General features: G+C 40.9%; 1 protein-coding gene across 5 annotated transcripts in view; it reads right to left on the reverse strand.

Annotated features, from left to right (window-relative positions):
- The window catches only part of nacc2 (NACC family member 2), a 36,999-nt gene that overhangs the window by 5,863 nt on the left and 12,888 nt on the right, over positions 1-18,248 (reverse strand). Inside the window, exons 1-6 of one of the 5 annotated variants that reach the window (XM_016674733.1) lie at positions 7,402-9,479; positions 6,120-6,236; positions 5,257-6,027; positions 1,968-2,144; positions 380-485; positions 44-141 (exon numbers count right to left, since the gene is read on the reverse strand). In XM_016674733.1, coding sequence (XP_016530219.1) covers positions 44-141; positions 380-485; positions 1,968-2,144; positions 5,257-6,027; positions 6,120-6,236; positions 7,402-7,423 — 1,291 coding nt within the window. In that variant the 5' untranslated portion in view covers positions 7,424-9,479. Of the gene's footprint in view, positions 1-43; positions 142-379; positions 486-1,967; positions 2,145-5,256; positions 6,028-6,119; positions 7,068-7,401; positions 9,480-18,248 lie in introns of those variants that run through there. The other 4 variants (XM_007558987.2, XM_007558985.2, XM_016674734.1 and 1 more) reach the window with 4 other exon arrangements.

Here is an 18,248-nt window from a genome sequence, read left to right on the forward strand (position 1 = left end):
TTAAAACAAGGCATGCACAAGATCATTTACACAATAAACCTACGTTTCACAGCATTGAGGACCCTGCTGTCCAGGGGCTTTCTGCTTGGGTCACTTGTGGAAGAGCGGATGCCTGTCCCACAGCTATTTGCCAGAGTGTTTCTACAGAATCGCACAGTAAACACCAGGGGGCAGAGTCAGTAAGAAACTTATACAGTAAATCACATGGGGACACACAGAAACACACACTCATCTAGCTGCATTGCACAACATAACCACAGATGGAGTGTGAAAGTTGATTTGTGACAACGGCAGCGGCGCTGGAATCAAGCACACATCTAAGAGACGAACACACATGTCTGAACAATAACTGCCAACTCGTGCTTTGCTTTGCACTCACCTATCAAAGAACGTGGCTAAGAGGCGACGGAGCAACACTTTGTGTTTGATGCCGGCACACAGATGGCAGTTCATAAGTTGGCCTCGTGTCATGAACACCTGGGTTCCTGAGGTACATGGACAGAAAAGAATTTCCTGAGATCAACGCCTCTATCAGAATCTGTTTCTTTTCACGTTTAGGTTTCTTCTCGTTTTGTTGCAGTTCATCTTTCAGTCATGTCTGCATTTCATGTCTTTAAGGGAGTCAGACACACCATCAGCATCATTACCAATGCCTAAAGTTATTGTTTCACAAAGGGTTTTTAGATACTCATTGCAAGGTAATTCATATTGATATGTACAACTTCCATTTCAAATGTTTCTAAATGTAAAAAACCATAAATAAATTTACATCAAGTTCACAACCATTGACTAATTTGTGTTGTATATCCCAGTAAAATACACTTACGTTTGCTGAAGTAATGTGACAAGAAATATTCCAAGCAATATGAACACATTTGAGGGACATTACTGCAGACTACAAGTCAAAATTAAGCATGTTTACTTCATTTAATGTATACTAAAATTAGATATGATTTTTTCCCCCACATTATAAGTTTCTGAATTCCTGTGCTTTTGGAATACCTAACCTTAACCAAAACTTGCTAATGTTGCTATGATCATCTCTGTCTTTCAGAAAATTGCTCAATGCTTTTGCTTGAAAATATTCAAGAAAAAAGAAATCTATTTTTCACTTTGCTCCCCTCATGCCGAGTGGTCACTGCCCATTCAGAGCATCTTCTCTGTCGATCGCCAAGAGCAATATCTGGCAGTCAGGCCACATCATTCAGTTTTTGAGTCATCATAACAGCAAGAGAGAAAAAAAAAATCATTTCTCTTCACATTCTCAGAGCTCTGTAAGGGCCATTTGGCAAACACCCGGCAGCCAGTCATATGCTTTTTACTTTAGTCTGACTTCTACTCGGTCACTCTTCCATAAAGCCCTGATTGATTATATCTGCAGAGATGGTTGTCCATCTGCCACAGTCTTAAATCTCCACACAGGAATGCTGCAGCTCCGTTTTATTCCTTTCAGACCGCGCAAATTCACAGCACGAATTAAACCCAAACAAATTGAAATATCTGAGGTCTACCAGCTAGTCACGCTTCGCGACCCCTTCGTGACTTCTGTGAACCTGCGTCAGACAGGTTTTTTTTTGGTTTTTTTTCCAATTAGCTGTTACAATTCAATTTAAAAGGTGTTGATATCTACCTCTAATTTAATCAAAATATAAATGCAAATACAAAAAAATAAATAGCCAGAGAATAACTTTTGACAGATTGCTGAGGGTTAGTTCTCTCATTCATGATCTGTTTGTTCTCTGATCCACAAATGGTGTTTCTATTCCTCAACAAAGCGCCCCTCTGACATCCTGAGTTTATTAGTTTGAGTTAATTCAATCAGTGAAATGCACTTTGATAGGTACTGGATTTTAAATTTAAATTAGGTGCAACAGTGTGAATGTTTTCCAGAGAACTAATGTTATCTGTGCATGTTAATGTATTTTCTTTTCATGTTTTTTTATAGAAGCTTGTGTTTGTGTGCCTACCGGCGACCAATTCCAGCTTCTCTCCTGGGTCCCCCTCAGTGTAGAGCTTAGGGTGGCAGCGGTAGCCAATCTGGCTTATGAGGCTTGCAGGAAGTGCCACCAGGTCTCTGCGGATGAGCACGCAGTTGCGATTTTCCAAGGCCAATGGCATTGCTGCCAACTCTGGCTTGTCCTGGACTAATAACATAAAAAAGAGAGAGAAATATTTTGAGGAAAAGAAATTGGAGACATAAATAAAAACACAACCTTACCATTGCTGTAAGCTTACAACAGTGCTTTGCAAAAGTATTCATACAGACTTCAGTCTATTCATTTGGATTATTTGTTAAAGACTCCCTTGTAGTGCATAATTGTCAAGTGGAGGAACACCATACAGAATATTTTTACAACAAAAATAGGTTGACATGCGGTGTCTACCTCCTTTCTTCAATATCCCTAAAAAAAAAACATCCAGTGCAACTGATTTGCTTCAGACAACGTGAGTCTACTTTCTCCTAATGTAACTTCAGTACCAATCTCAGTTGCCAAGAGATTTGTTAGAAAATGTTTGTCAATAAGCAGCTTCTAACGTCCAAAGACAATGCTGTACACTTAAAATGACAGAGTGGAGACATTTGGCAATCACTGGAGAAGCAGCCAAGAGCCCCATGATAAATCTGGAGGACCTGCAGAGAACAGCTCAAGTGGAAGAATGCATCAACAGGACAACAATTAGCTGAGTAAATCTGGCCTGCATTGACGCACTGGCAATGTTAAAGCTGACATCTAAAGAAAGTCATAAGAAGTCATGTCTGCAGCTCACCAATATAGAGGAGTTGAGGGCATTTGGGTCTAATAGAAAACTTAGTAGATGTTGCAAAATGCTTGAGATCGGGGCAGAGGTTCACCCTCCAGACGGACAACAACCATTAATGTGTATAATGACGTGTTTGATTGACCCGGGCCAGAACTAAACCCTAATGCCATTCTGATACAAAGCCACTGCCCCAAAAGACTTATAGCTGTAATTGTTGCAAAGTAGCTCCCCAAGTGGACTCCAGGAGGCTGAATCTAAATCCTCTCTACACGTTTTTGAATTAATAATAATAATAATAGTAATAATTGTTGAAAACCATTTTTCATATTCCTTCCATTCTACAATTATGTGCTACTTTGTGTTGGTTTGTCCTTGTGTCTTTGTGTTCACTGCCCTCCTTTCATATGCATCTCTGACACAACGCACCTGAATGGAATGAATGATTCATCGTCAGGCCCATGAAGAACTTTGTGAGACTCTGCGGTGATGATTCAGACATTTAAATTAGGTGTAATTAGAGAAGGGATGTGTTTACAAGTTGTAGGACAGTGGCTCTCCAGGACTGGAACTGGAAGTCCCTGGCTCACTGCATAAAATCTCAACACCGTAGACGTTTGAGGTTGTGGGAAAACATAAAAAAAACAAAAAAAAAAACAGGTAGGGATACTTTTGCAAGGCACTATGCATGCTGCAAAAGCAAAAAAAAAAAACATTCTTATCACCACTTTCTGTTCCCTTATTGACAATAAAGGATTTGAAATTGAGTTTGTGAAGTAGCTTGGGTAATCTGATGCAAGTTTGTTGTGTTTCATAAATGTTTCAGAGCGTTGCAGATGTATCCCAGATAAGTAATGATGCTGCATCAGTAACCTGACTTTTGGAGGGACCCAAATCCCCCCCCCAAAAAAAGAACAGTTGGGTTTTTTCCACCCTAAATGATTTGCTCTAACCTCTGTGATGACTTGGAGATATATGAGCACAGACGCAAAATAGAGAGAACAGCAGGAATGAATGTATTATTTCCAACACACACACACACGCGCACACACACACAATAGATGTTTCCCTGTGCATATGTGAAGATACTTCTGCTTGCACACACACACACGCACACAGGAAAGAGGTGCATGGTTCTCAAATATCCAACAATGTCACCCTGCGGTGCTCTGACTGATTGCAGATAGAGTGGATTTCATGAATTACTGAAACTCTAGAGTTTAACAAACCCCTTGCCATGCCTTTCAGTTTCAGGGTGAAAAAAGGATGATGGAGAGTGGGTGCATATGCCATGTTTGTGAAACGTCTGCTTCCTGGATGTGAACGTAAACAAAACGGATGCGTTCAAGAGCAGGGATGTCTGCACCGGTGTGGAATTATGTTGAAAACATCTTTACAAAGTGAAGGAGCTGCTATTGCTGTGATAAGGGCTGTGTTGTTGGTCACGATGCACTCCGATCCCAACTCCATAAGGCTATCTTTAAAATGTGAGAACCCACACAAACTCTGGAGGCACAACGTCCTGCTTTCCTGAGATGTGCAGGATACAAAATTTATCAAAGATTAAATTATAAATGGAATAAAATGGATGTTGATATATTATTTCTTCTTATTTAAGTCCTACTCATAAAACCTCTGGAGAAACCCTACTATTTTTTTTTTTCTGAAAGTCATTTTGAGCCTTACTTAAATGTTTATGTTGGATTGGTCCCATTTCAAGTGAATATCCCAGATTTGCACTTATGCAGAACATTAGTATAAAACTCATAGAATTTAAATTCCGAGTGATACAGAGTTCTTGCTCTGAGAAATAATCTGGTTGCCTGGAATCAGCTGATTTCATGTTGGACCGGCCCGATTGGTAATCAACCATCGGAAACAAAGCCTAAGAAGAAACTTCTTGGAAGTAAAATGAGTTTTCTTTGAAGGTATTTCAGCAATTTCTTTAAGTTGGTGCCAACAAAATAACAAGAACCTGAACATAGCGCAGCGAAGAATAGTTCAAGGGATTGAACTGTTCAATCCCTTGAATAGTTCAATTCAAAGAACTGATGGGTGTCTTGGAAATCCCACAGTTAAGATCTTGGAGTTAAATCTACAGGGGAATGCAAACAGAGATTGATGTTGATAGTTACTATTGCTAACCAGGCTTATCTGTTGTATATATATATATCTCTGCCCCGTATCCTGAAAGATTTTAGGTATGTTTAGATGTTTAGTTATGCAGAGAGAAACAGCTTTGTCACCGTGATGCTTCTGAGAAGGCGTTGTTATATGTTGTTATAAATATTTTATTGCTTGGACAATTATGTCTTCAAATTATGCAGAAATTGGGAAAAAGATACAGTTCTTGCAGATAAATCAAAAAAGTTTCCCTTTAAACTTTACAAATCGGTGACTGGAAATCAGTCGCACATCTAATTAATGTATAATCTTTTGCTTTGCAAAAGTATTTTCGTAATAACAAACAGCGTAAGACTGGACTGTTGTACTCACTCCCATAGGGGTTAGTGGGACGTCCATAGATCTGACTGTAGGCGTCCTCTGTGATCCCGTCATATGGCTCTTCCTCAAACTCCTCGTCATCATTCTGGTAGGATGTGGGGCTGTCTGTGGTGGGAAGGCTCGACTCTCCTGGGCTGGACCTTTCCGCACCTGTTCCTCCGCCTGCCCCGCTCCCGGCTCCTCCTCCAGTCGTTCCTTGAAGGTGGAAGGTAGGCATACCAGGAATGGCAGGCCCTCCAGCTGCTGTGTAGAAGGCCCTGGCCAACCGGCTCCCCAGCTCCGAGGTCGAAATCTTGGTTTGTGTTGAGGGTGTGGAAATCGGTGTTGGGTCACCCACTTCTATTTTGATTTTACGCTGCGGCAAGAGTAGGGCCGACGTAGACCAGCTTTGGGTTCCCAGAACGCTGGCTACTGACAGGCCGATACCATTATTGAGAGGACTCTGCGGCTCCGATCCCGTCTCCTCCAAGGACCCTGCAGTTTGCGAGTCACAGTGAGGTGAGCTTGCCTTAAACATTAGGTCCATGCCTCGTTCAACTATATGCTGAATCTGGAGGTAGCCAGCTGTGTACATGACAACCAGCTGTTCGCTCGCTGCCATCGTTAGCTTCCCTGTGTAGCAGAATGTGAGGATCTGCTCAAAGCAAGCAGGTGTGACTGAGGAAGGCAACTCAAACTGGGACTTGGTTGAGCTGCTGAAGAGGTCACGAAAGTAGAGGCTGCTGGCTGCCAAAACGGCCCGGTGGGCTTTAAAAGCCTGACCTGGTTCAGACAGAGAGGGACGTTAAAAACATTTCTGCAAAATTCACTAATTAATAATAATAATAATAATAATAAAAATCCAGCTTACTCACCTTTTACCAATATGGATACGTCACAGTGATGTCCCAGCAGCCGCTGCTCATTGAGGGAGCCCAGAACCGTGGCTCCAAAATTCGGGATCTCCACATGGAGCAGCTGGGACATGTTGGCCGAAGGGGGAGAGGAAGATGGGCTTTCAGATTTTCACTCTTCCACCAAGAAAGACATCTGTAAAATCAAAACAGGCAAAACAAAAAATGTATGGAGGACATCTTTTAGCAAGAAAAAAACAAACAAAAAAAAACAAAAGTAAAAAAAAAATGTGTGAAATATGAATAGATTTGCCAGAGGGAGAGAGAGAGAGAGATACAAGGAACGACAACTGAGAGGAGGAAGCAAAGACTGAAAACTGAGATGGAATTAAGTGAGAAAACGAATACAGTTGAGGGAGAAGTGAGAGGAGTGTGAAAGAAAGATGGATATGCGAAGACAGTGGGTGAGAGATTCAGACAGGAGAGAGGAAGGAGGAGCCAAGTCACTCCACAGGAGAAAAAAAAAAAATGAATACAACGCCATGCCTACTGTATGAGAAATGTTGTGAAACCTCTTAAGGCTATGTTGTTTGAGATGACTTTTAATTCCTGGAAACCTCAGGCTCATTCCATGTATTGCTTGTCATGCATGAACAGCAGTTTCCCTGCAGCTTGGACCTTGATGGCCTGGAAGATAGCCTTGACAATAACTTTTTTTTTTTTTCCCCTCAGCAACAAAACCCACTGAGTACGGACAGTTTTTCATGTCAGAGTTCATAGATTCTCCTTCATTTTGCTGACGCCTCATCTTTGTCAGCATTTGCTCCCCTTATAAGCTTCGGATAGACAGATTTTCTATTTACGCGTTAACGCCAACAGTTCCTTGAATTCCTTCACAGTCCATTCTCCAGGAAAACTTGCACCTTCGTTACTTCCATGAACCTTGTATCATTGTCTTTGTCTCTCCACCTACCCACACACACGCGCACACACACGCACACACATACATATACGCAGTAGTTTCATTATTGAGCAATGCTGCAGAGCAGTTTCCAGGAATACAAACTGAAAAAAATGTCACCGCCTCTTTAACACACAGACACACACACACAAACACACAAAGCCTCTCTCTCTCTCTCTCCCTCCCTTTCTCTCTCTGTCTCCCACTTCATGAACTCCATACAGACACACATGCACTCTGGCTTACTTACATAAAAGCGTGCATGCATACACAGATACACAGGCGCAGGCAGTGTAGGCTGCATAGGGAAATTACTGTGTAACCTGGCACCTAAGCACTCACCTGGAGGAAAACAGCACATCATAACTTTTCCTCTGCTAACACGCAGAAATACTGCTCACCGTTAGCACAGACAGTTCTGAGTTTTCTGCTTTAAGCAGAGTCGGGGGCAGGACAGATGAGGAGTAGTACAGACAGCAAGAAGAGCACTCTGATGTTTCCCCTCCGTTTGGCCAGCTCCCGCTTTCACCTAAAGTGTCTGCCTTAGAGAAGCTTCTATGACTTTTTTTTTCCTCCTCTTCCTGCCTCCTATCTTTGTGTCCTCCAAGACCCCATTCTCTCTGCTCGCGGTCTGCTCCAGCCCCGTCTCAATGCCTCCTTATCATTATCTCTCCTTGCTTTCTACTCTCTGAGGGCTGAATTCAACAAGTGCTGCTGTACAGAGGGAAGAGAGGAGCAAGAGAATATAGAGGAGAGAGAGAGAGCGAGAGAAGAGGGAAGAGCAGGGCGAATCAATGATGAAAGGAGTGGGAGGCTGGGTCGGTGAGTGTGTGTGTGTGCATGTGTCTGCGCGCGTGTCTGATCAATGCAGTATCTATACGTCGCAGGGAGTGGGAGGGAGAGAAAAACACAGGCTACAGTTACAGACCGAGACAGCGACTGGGCAGAGAGAAAGTCCGAGGGAGGGAGGGGAGAGTTGAGACAGAGAGAAAGTCATTTGAGGACAATACGAGCAGGGAAAGACAATTAGATTGAAGCAACTTCTGCCACATGCCCCTTAACACGGATGTCTATACGGTGCGACAGAGCAGAGGGAGGGGAATGACTCAGACGAAAGAGAAATGAGAGAAGCCTGCAGAGGTCGTGAACACTGTTAATTAATTAGACACGGAATAGTGAAACTTCTGAATTGCCGCTTTGACGCAAGTCTGGAGAGAATGCATCATTCCTTCACTCAGCCAGCCGTTAAACTGGAAGGTTTGAAAAGTTTGCCGAGAGGTGTTTTCCACTTTTTGAGACAATAGCGGGGGACAAATAAAGAGAGAGGTTTTTTTTTTTTTTACTTTTCAGCAAGTGTCGTGTATGTTCTCTGAATCATGCCAGGACATCTCTTGCCAAAACACCCACACACAACCAGAGCAAAGCACTGTCTCCACACAAGCCCTATTTTGCACATGAATTGATAAATTAAATGATTAATTTACACCTCCGCTTTGGTAGCTCTGCTTATTTAGGTGGCATTTCTCTGCTTCTGCTTTTTCTTTTTTTTTGCCAGCACAAAAAAAAAAAGAAGAAAAAAACCCAAAAAAAAACGGCCTCCATAGATGTCGCTTGACGTGGATGAGAGAGGAGAGGAGACGGATGTTGCAGCCGGTGACAGGACAACGGCAACGAGAAGCTCAGTACCGGAGACTATGAGTTCCACGAAGATCTGTGTGGGAGGCTTAAAAAAATGCTAATTGCTTTAACGGATGTGCAACAAATGTATTATTGTATTTGTGTAAACACATACTACCTGCAAAAGTATTCACACCCTTGCAACTTTATCATATTTGAGCAGCTATAAGGCTCAACTATATTTGGATTTAATGAAAAAGACCAACATAAGGCGGCACATAATTGTGCACGAGAATGAAAAGGACAAATGCTTTTTAAAACTTTCATTTGCATCCGTTGCCACTGTGGCAATACTTTGTAAAACCACTTTTTCAGTGCAATTACAGTGGAATTTTTTTTTAGGCCAATGTCACTAACAGGTGTTCTCCAGATCAGTTACATCAACTGATTTCCTCAAAGCGGAGGAGCGGTGACTGTACAAAGTTCCCCCCAAACGGCGAAGTCCCTCACCTTGTCTCTTCTCTTAGAACCAGCCTACAGAGGAAACTCACTTAAATCACTGTATCAGTGATCTCGTTCTTCCGGTAATGAGCCATAGCTTATGACAATAGGTGACCGACTCCTAAATCCTGAGCCTCACTTTGTCGCTCAGCTCTTTCTCCACTCACCATTGCAGGCTGGAGAAATACTGCAGAAAAGACACAAATCCATCCATCAATAAATCTCCTGATCTGTCCTGCCATCGCTGAACCATTGCCCCAGACTTGATATTTAAGTCTGGAGTTTGACTGGGTCAATCTTTTATCAAACCATTCCACTGGAAGTCCAGCGGTTGGTTTAGGGTCACCATGCTCAAAGTTTGACCTTACTTCCCACTTGTTTTCTGTAACAGGTTTACTTCCACTATTTCAAATATTTAATCCATCCAACTTCTCTTCAACTCTGACCAGCCTTCATGTCCATGCTGACGGAAGACCTTCCCACAACATGGTGATGCCATCACCTTATTTCCCAGTAGGCTGACGCACATGAATTGTGCAACTTTTCTGTCTGAAGTGTAGGGTAGCATTTTGCATGTAGGTCAGAAAAGTTTAACTCTGGCCCCCTTATGACCAGATTATGTTGTTGGACATTTGCTAAGCTCCCAACGTGGCTCGGCAAATGTTTAATTTAGGACTTGTTGTTGGATGTCTTTCAACAATGACTTTATCTTGCCAAACTTGCATAGTGACCAGATTTCTTGAGTTGGAAGACTATTAGTTTTCTTGTCAACAGCTCCTCCAGAGTTACCTTGGGTGTCTTGGCTCTCTATGTCTGGCCTTTCATCTCAGACGGGCAGTCGTGCATCGGTAGACTTGCAGCACTGCAATGCATCCTCCCGCTTTTTATAGCTTAAAAAGACATGCAAAATCATCAATAATTTCCTTTCATGTCACATGAACTGCTTTGATGTGATCTATTAAATGGAAACCCAATAAAATACAAAACGTAAGAACGGTTGCAAGGCAGCATACACACAAAAGTTGCAATTCTTGCATGCTAGCTTAAAACCGAGAGGCATGATGGAAACAGCTCCATCTAAAGAAATGTTAGGAGATGAGAGCAATCACGACCTTCAGAATCTCATTCCATCTTTTTTCCTTTGAATATGGAACATTAAAATAAATAAATAAAACGCTGACGCAGAGCACTTTTCTTTTTTTTTTTTTTTTTACATCGGAGCGCATTCCCTGAAAGTGTCAAGACACTCATTTCACTCTCTGCCAAAGTAACCTCAGGTGGAGAAAGTTGCACTTTAAACTGAGCAAACTTTTACTCTCCTCAGTCGCAGCGGAAACATGAAAGTGAAGATATCACCGAGGGTTGAATACAGTGAGTCAGTGAGTTTGGTTGGGAGAGCTTAGCCACAGAGTGTGTGGTATCTGCACGCCACATATAGGCACACATGAGTGAGCTCACACAAAAAAAGCTCTGTGAAACGCCGGAGAAACAAATCCGCAAACATGCTAATGCAAACAGACATAAACTCAGTCCCCTGCGCTTTCTCTCTCTAACACACACACACACACGCGCGCACACACACACGGTCAGGTAATCTCCCCATGCACACTCAGCAATACACATTCTGTTTGTCTGTGTGTCTGTCCCATTGGGATGCTGCCAGACTGCTTGTCCACTCGTCTGTCTATTGGTTATTGTTACTATTGTGTCCTTACATTGCCTCTTGCCTACCCCCCCAGCACACCCTCCCTTTTTTCCTACCCTTCCCATCCTGCATACCACGTACCCACTGTCTCTCTGCCAATTAATGCACACAGGGCTGCATTGCAGTGAGGTTGGCGCGTGCCACGGCAGCAAGCACAGTACAGAGTCTACAGACATGCATGTACGTGTCAGCCAGGCAGAGCGGGAAGGAGAGGATGGAGGGAGGGATTGGAGGAGGGGAGGGGGAGAGGGGGGTTGGAGCAGAAAGGGAAAGGAGTAAGAGGGAGGGGGGGGGAGAGAGAAAGAGCAAAGGAGAGTGAGCAGAGAATATGTTGAGTCAGGCAGACAGGACAGTGGAGTGCCACATAGCACATATACAGAGACACATAGCTGCATATTTATGCAAATGTATGCCAGAATGAATAAGAAACAGGAACACATGCATTACAGAGGAAAATGTGCAAAAGAAAAATGCAAGGTGCACATGTGCATTTACACACACAAGAATTGACAGGCAAATTCCAACGAAATCTGCGTGTCAAAACTTTTGCTCCCATTACCCGAGGAGAGTTTGCTTTCCCATCTTCGAACTTTCTAGCAAATTAAGACACATTTTAATAATCATCATCCTTATATGACCGACTCTGACTTCTGGCACTTTGCCTGTGCAGACATTTTGTGATTTAAAAAAAAAATATATATATATTTTTTGTTTTATAAACTCGACTAAAACGCTACCCCAATTGCGTTCTGTCTGCTTTCTTCGAAATGTGTTGCATCCATTTCTAATTAGGGACTCATACCTACGCACAGTGTTATTAAGTGTAGCAGCAGGTCCAGCCTTATCTGAATAATACGAAGACACGAGAGGATCCTCCAGATGGCAAACAAACACATGCACAATCACGCATACACTCGCAGATTTTAATTACCAGTTCTACTGTAGCTGAATAAATGACAATAGGGTAAGGGCTAAGCTCAAACTAACTCAAGTTACAGTCTTTTTTGGGCTATTTTTTAATAATTCGAGTGAGTTCAATCTTAAAGTAAAGAGGGTCTCACACAATGGAGACGGAGTGAAAACCTACCCACAACTCCAACAATTATCTCTGAAGGACATGCAGAGAAGTAACAGCATCGATTAATGTCTCATTTCAAGTGCAAGAACCAATGCAACGAGCGAACCGCGTGAAAAGTTTCATGTGAGCCTGAACAATAGCAGAGCCCTCTGCTCTTGCTTATGTTGCTTCTATACAATCTCAATATGAACAGTCCCCTCGTTATAAATATTCAGATCCTGCAGTTGTTCTCATGTCTAAAGTGTACCAGACAACAGATTCTATCCACGTTGAGAAGGCAACGCTCCCTGGCAACAGTTCTACCAATCGGGACCGAGCAGGCGTCTGCCTGAGTCTGTCTGAGTATCATTATGGGATGTCAGTGAGAGAGAGAGAGAGAGAGAGAGAGAGAGAGAGAGTCTCCTTGTCTTTGCTTATAGTGTAACTGTCTGTCTATAGACCTTGCTGGGTAAAGTTGTCTCCACATAGCTGGGAAAAAGAAAAAAAGGGAAAAACATCTAAATAAACTGCTATGATTCATGCAGTTACGTAATAAAGAGGCAACTATGAAATTATTTGTTGTGGGCTGAACATTGTCTGCTATCTCTCCACTTGCATTCACTCAATATGCACCAATTATATGCGCTGACGATGTGGGCTTATCTTGTGTCTGAGGAGAAGAAGAAGAAAAAAAAGACACTTTCAGTTTAGACCAATGAAGGAATGCTGTCTGAGACGACACAACAATCGCGCTATGATAATGCGTTCACTTTTAAAAGCCCAAGTCAGCAAGGGTTTTATGTACAACCGTCACCTTAATTAACTTATTTTTCTCTTAATTGAATTCACAGCTGAATGAATCTAACCCCTGCTGTGTCTTTGTTTTGTCTGGGTCATAAAGCTAGGCTGTAGAGTTAGAGTTTAGACACTTTGTGTTATGGGAGCAAGGTGTTTCTCTTTTTTCTGCATCCCAAAAGTAGATAGATTTGACTGGTTTTCAAAAATTAAAATAAAAATAATTTAAAAAAAAGAACAAACATGCTTAGTCATATTTGCCAAATGCCAAGAAGAAGTAACCTAAGCAAATACAAAAAAGTAGTGACCAATGGTGATGTCATTTATTAAAAGTAAAAAGAAATAAAATAAAATAAAATAAAATAAAATAAAACCCTTGTCTGAAAGTACAGTTGACTCCCTTGGTAAATCACGTATCTAGAGTGAATAAAGAAAATTTTTTTTTTTGGTTCACATTTACCTGCCTTTCCCCTAAAACTGTGAAATCTCTAAAATACAGCCTGGCTGAAAGCACTGAAGCAGGATAAAAAAAAAATCTCAAAAAGCAACACTTCATACCCTGATCTTAAGAAATTCAAGAACAGATAAGAAAGGGTTATATTGTCATTTTCAAAGCTTTGGGACTCCAGCAGACCACAGCAAGGGCCATTATCCACACATGGAGAAAGTATGGAACAGTGGTGAATCTTTTCAGCCTTGCAACAATTTGATAATTCAACCAGGAGATCACAAAGGAACCTATAGCAACGTCTGCAACGACAGATTCATGATTCGACAGGAAGAGAGATTGGTCAAAAACTGCATCCATGGGAGATCCGAGCTGCGAACCTCCGGTCAAAAGAACATAAAGGCCTGTTTCCATTTTACAGAAAAACATCCCAATGATCCTCAAAACTTTTAGGAAACTAATTTGTTGACAGATGGGCCAAAAATGCAGAGTTTTTGGAAGGAGTTCTTTCCATTACATCTGGGCGAACATCTGACTCCATTTTAGTAAATGAATACTTATCTTCCATGGTTGTGGTAGATTGAAGCTGATTCGCGTCTTCAAATTTGGTGAGTTGTACTCACTACATTTTGTGAGTAAACCTAATCAAGGATCAAGATTTAAACCTGTTTTGCAGACTTGTGTGGTTTCCAAATGAAGTAGGTCAGTCAAGCACTAGCGCTGAGACACTGCACCCATTTCTTTTAAAAGCACCTTGGTGACTTTTGAAAGCACAGAAATTTAGACTGATTCAGAGCTTAATTCTTATAATTCAAAGAGCATAAATGAGAGGTTTAATGACGGATTTGCTCAGGATATGAGAGTTTTGACATATTTTGGAAAAAAAAAAAAAACTAAGCATGCCCAACTTTACTTTTCACAAATGAACAAAGAGTTTTACTGATCACAATCCACCATCATCACAGGACATTTTGATTTATTTTTCATACTCATTTTAAATGCTCACTTTCTGTGTTTTTTACAACTAAAATTAGTTTTTGTCAGTCTCCAGCTGCATTTAAATAATAACGTATAAGCATCCAGTTCAGGTTTGATCAGTTCAAGCATACTAGACTTTTTTCTTTTGAACAAAACATTTTTACTTGAACTGTTTAAACTCAACCCTGACAAACAAAAACTTGTGCGGTCAAAATACTCGAACTTTTTAATGAATCAATAAAAAACTTTTTTTAATGTAATCTGAGCTGTTTCCATCCTCTCACGTTGGCACATTGGCAGGGCTGTGGACAAACAGATGCTCAGGCCCTTCCCTTCCCAGTAGCAGCTTGATGACTGTTCATAAAAAAAAAAAACCTAAGCGTTGTTAGGCGTTAACAATTTGCAAGTCATAGTATTCTCATCACTTAGATCATTAGTAAGTCATATTTTCTCCCCGTCAGTTTCCTTCTTCTACTGCACACCAAAAATTATTCCACATAATTAAAAATGGTGTGGACTACTTCAGTGCTTTTGTAGTCAAGTGTTGTTGGCCAGTCAGAGGAATTATGACTTCCTTCTTCACCTCAAGATAAATGTCTCAAAGACATTTTTGCTGGGTGAAAGCATAAAGCATTCCCCTTCACACCCAAGGCTCATAATAACAGCTTAGCATGTCATACGCAGCTGGTGGTGGATCCAGTTCAAAATAAGACTACAGGAGTTGAAGGATGTGGCTCTTAATTAAATAATAAGGTCCAGAACTTACACAAATACCTGAAACACAAAGTACTGCTTAAGAGAACCAGAAACCACGAATGAACAGCAGAGGGTCCAGGAAGGAACGGAGGAAATACGCAGGCCTGAAACGTCCAGAAGAGCTGATTGGTAGAAACCAGGACCAGGTGAGTTTAATCAACAGTTAGAGAGTCGCTGGAGACGAGCCAGCCCAAAAGGCTGAGCGCCACAAGACGAATGATACAGATAAATGAGAAAGTCACAGAAGAACATGTCATAAACATGGGCTAAACCAGGATGTCAAGTGAAACACAAATGAACAAAGCAAAAAAAAAAAAAAAATCAATAAAAAATAAATAAATAAAAAATTACTGAACCCAAGAACCAGAATGCAACTTGGTCAAAATACGCCTTTTATCAGGTTGTTTTTATAAGTAAGACAGATGGTGAGATGAGGACAGAGTCAAGCTGTTATTATTATTTTTTTCAGTCAATCATTCCCTCATCATGTGTTGCCCAAGGAAAGCAGTTGATTTTAGCTGATAGAAAAAAAAATTGCCTTCCAAAGTCATTAAAATCTACAAACCACATGAAAGCAGGACAATGTTCCACTCAAGATATTTTTATGGAGCAATTTTTAAAAGCCAAAAAAGATCAAAAGCTAAGAGTTTGCAACAAACTAAGCTGTGGCTGATAATTTCTGGAATTAAGAAGTATTTTGTCACAGTTTAAAACAGATTAAAAAAATAATAAAAAACTCAAAGAGAGACCATTTACAATTTGAGTGGTTCTCTTAGAGGCAAAGACATTCTTAATGCCTTGTTCTTGGCATTTATTAGGATAAAATCAATTTAGTGGTTACTACCCCAGACCGAACTGGAGTGCATGCTCAGTTGAACGTTGGCAGACATTTGGATGTCACTCCAAATGCACTTGAACATACATGACAGACTACGGGCACACAAGGCAAAGTTAGACAAAGTGACGCTGAAGAGCGAGACAGATTAAAAGGCACATGAGAGCAGTAGTCTTAAATGAGAGCGGAGACAAGGTGACTCTGAGAGCGGGCAAAGTAAGAATTCAAGGAGATGGGAAGAAAGAGGTAGTGGGAGTGGAGGATGTTAGCAGAAAACAAGAAAAGAGAAGCTGACATAGCACAGTCACAGTGGAAACAGAGTTAGAAAAGAACAGGGAAATGAGGCAGAATCACACAATTGGATAAATGTTAAAAGAGTTGAGAAACTCATCTGATGGGAAGAGACAAGCACGAAAACAGGGTAAGTTTTATTTGTCACAAACGTCTGGAGTAACAGGCGAAGCTCATTAAGTTGCACAACGAGGCCAAACCAACGAGCATCTACACGGGATCCATTTTTAGGTGGAGCGACATTTTGCACATGACAAATGATAAGAAAGCAAAAAGAGGATGGCATGAGAAGAACAGCTAGGTTGTGTGCAGATTTTTGTAATATCGAGCACAAGTTGCAGCACCGCGGGGGCCTGAGGGTCATTCCAGTTTGCAGCAACACGTCCTACAAAGATATTTTGAATCACCACTGACACAAGACCAAAAACTCCCTAAAGTTACGGCTTTAAGGGAAGCCATACGTCAGCAGCACAAGAAGAAAAGTAAGGAAGAGAAAGGCCTCCAGTCGTTCCAGTCGTTGATTAAATGAGTGAAGTTTCAGTATAAACCAAGTCATAGCTGCCATGTGACATGTCTTCTTTTAAGGCGGATTTTAACTAAAAAGTATACGTATGTACATGCCGGCAGTCTCATGGCTGCCATGTGACGGTTAGGAGTCAAATATATACTGCATGAATATTTTCAATAAGCCTCAGGGGCTTCATTTCATGCTGGCGCACAGAAAATGATGAAACTATGCTTCGCTTTTGCCAGCACATGGAATGATGCGCTGCTGTTGCCGACAAAGTATAATTTTTAAGTGGCTCAGGAAGTTTTCTTTTTTTCTTCTTCTTCTTCTACCTTTGCCAATTTTATAGCTTGTTTTTTTTCTCTATCAACTGTCTGTGGAGATAGTTATCAAATGAATAAATATGGCACTTGTAAGTGTGACTGGCATCTAAGAGTTTAGACTTGGGCTCAAGAGCATTTGTTGTCCCCCAAGATCTCCCTTTTTTTATTATTATTATTATTATTATTATTATTATTATTATTATTCAACAAATTGATGCTTTGCAAACCCTGTATTTTAATGGCTTAAAAAATGTTTTAATTAGATTCTTGAAGGTTGTTTTAATTTTTGAGTCTTCTTATAAGTAACACATACTTTAACTGATTGAAAACATTTATGCCAAAGCTGAGCTTCTAACCTCACTTTCAATTTTCAAAGAGCAAGCTATCATTCTTCTTAGTGTCTTCTAGATAACATGTTACAGGCTTTGTATAAATATTTTGGATATGTTTTCTTTCTGTACGGATGAAGATCATTGTAGAAATAACATGTTCAACAGGAACCTTTTAGAAATAAAGAACATATACGTAGATTTCGTCTTTAATCTGCGAAAACTGCTTTTCTGCAGATCCCTTCGAGATGTCCTGACCGACTGGCATAGTCAAAATAACCTTATTATTCCATAAGCATTTTAATCAGTTTAGAAAATGTCTTGAATGTTACGGTGTGCTTCATAAACCTTCCTTTTAGTCTGTTATTGGGGAGCAGAATTAGCAAAGTTCAACTTATGCTATCTGTCCATTATATAGACAGCATGCCACGCTAACAACTAAACCTTAAATATGCCTGAAAAATCCCAATAAAGCTGAAACTTCAACAGCCGATAAAGACAATATTTAGTGGCTTGAAATGATAGCACTAATTTGCATTTGAATTAACTAAGTTGCACAGTTCTATTTTATGAAAATAAATAAAAAAGCTGAGAATTTATGCAGTTTTGTTTGCCTGCGAAGCTATGTGCATGACAGCCGATGAGTCTAAAACAAAGTGAACTAAACATGACACATGCTTCACCCTTGGCCCCACAGTTAGGATATTGCAGCTCTGCCTTGTGACTCCGCTTTGACAAGGACGTCGGTTTTACTCCTTGGGGGGGAGCTTTGGTGTGCATCTCCGAGGTGCTCATTTCCAAACAGCCATTACGCCACTGCAGGGAGCCTGTTGGCTTACGAAAGAGATAATTGGCTGTACAGTTTTTTGGATGTTTGCTATTTAGAAGCTTGATAATTTATTTCAGCGAGTACAGTTATGAAAGCAGGTGTGCCGTTGTTCTTAGCATGCTTTAGCACAAGACAGCTGATCACAGAGAACGCTGAAAAACACTGAATTTGTTTACACATTTAATTAGTTAAAACAGGGTCCAAAGATATATATATA

Source organism: Poecilia formosa, unplaced genomic scaffold (genome assembly GCF_000485575.1).
Source record: "Poecilia formosa unplaced genomic scaffold, Poecilia_formosa-5.1.2 Scaffold100, whole genome shotgun sequence".
Taxonomy (NCBI): domain Eukaryota; kingdom Metazoa; phylum Chordata; class Actinopteri; order Cyprinodontiformes; family Poeciliidae; genus Poecilia; species Poecilia formosa.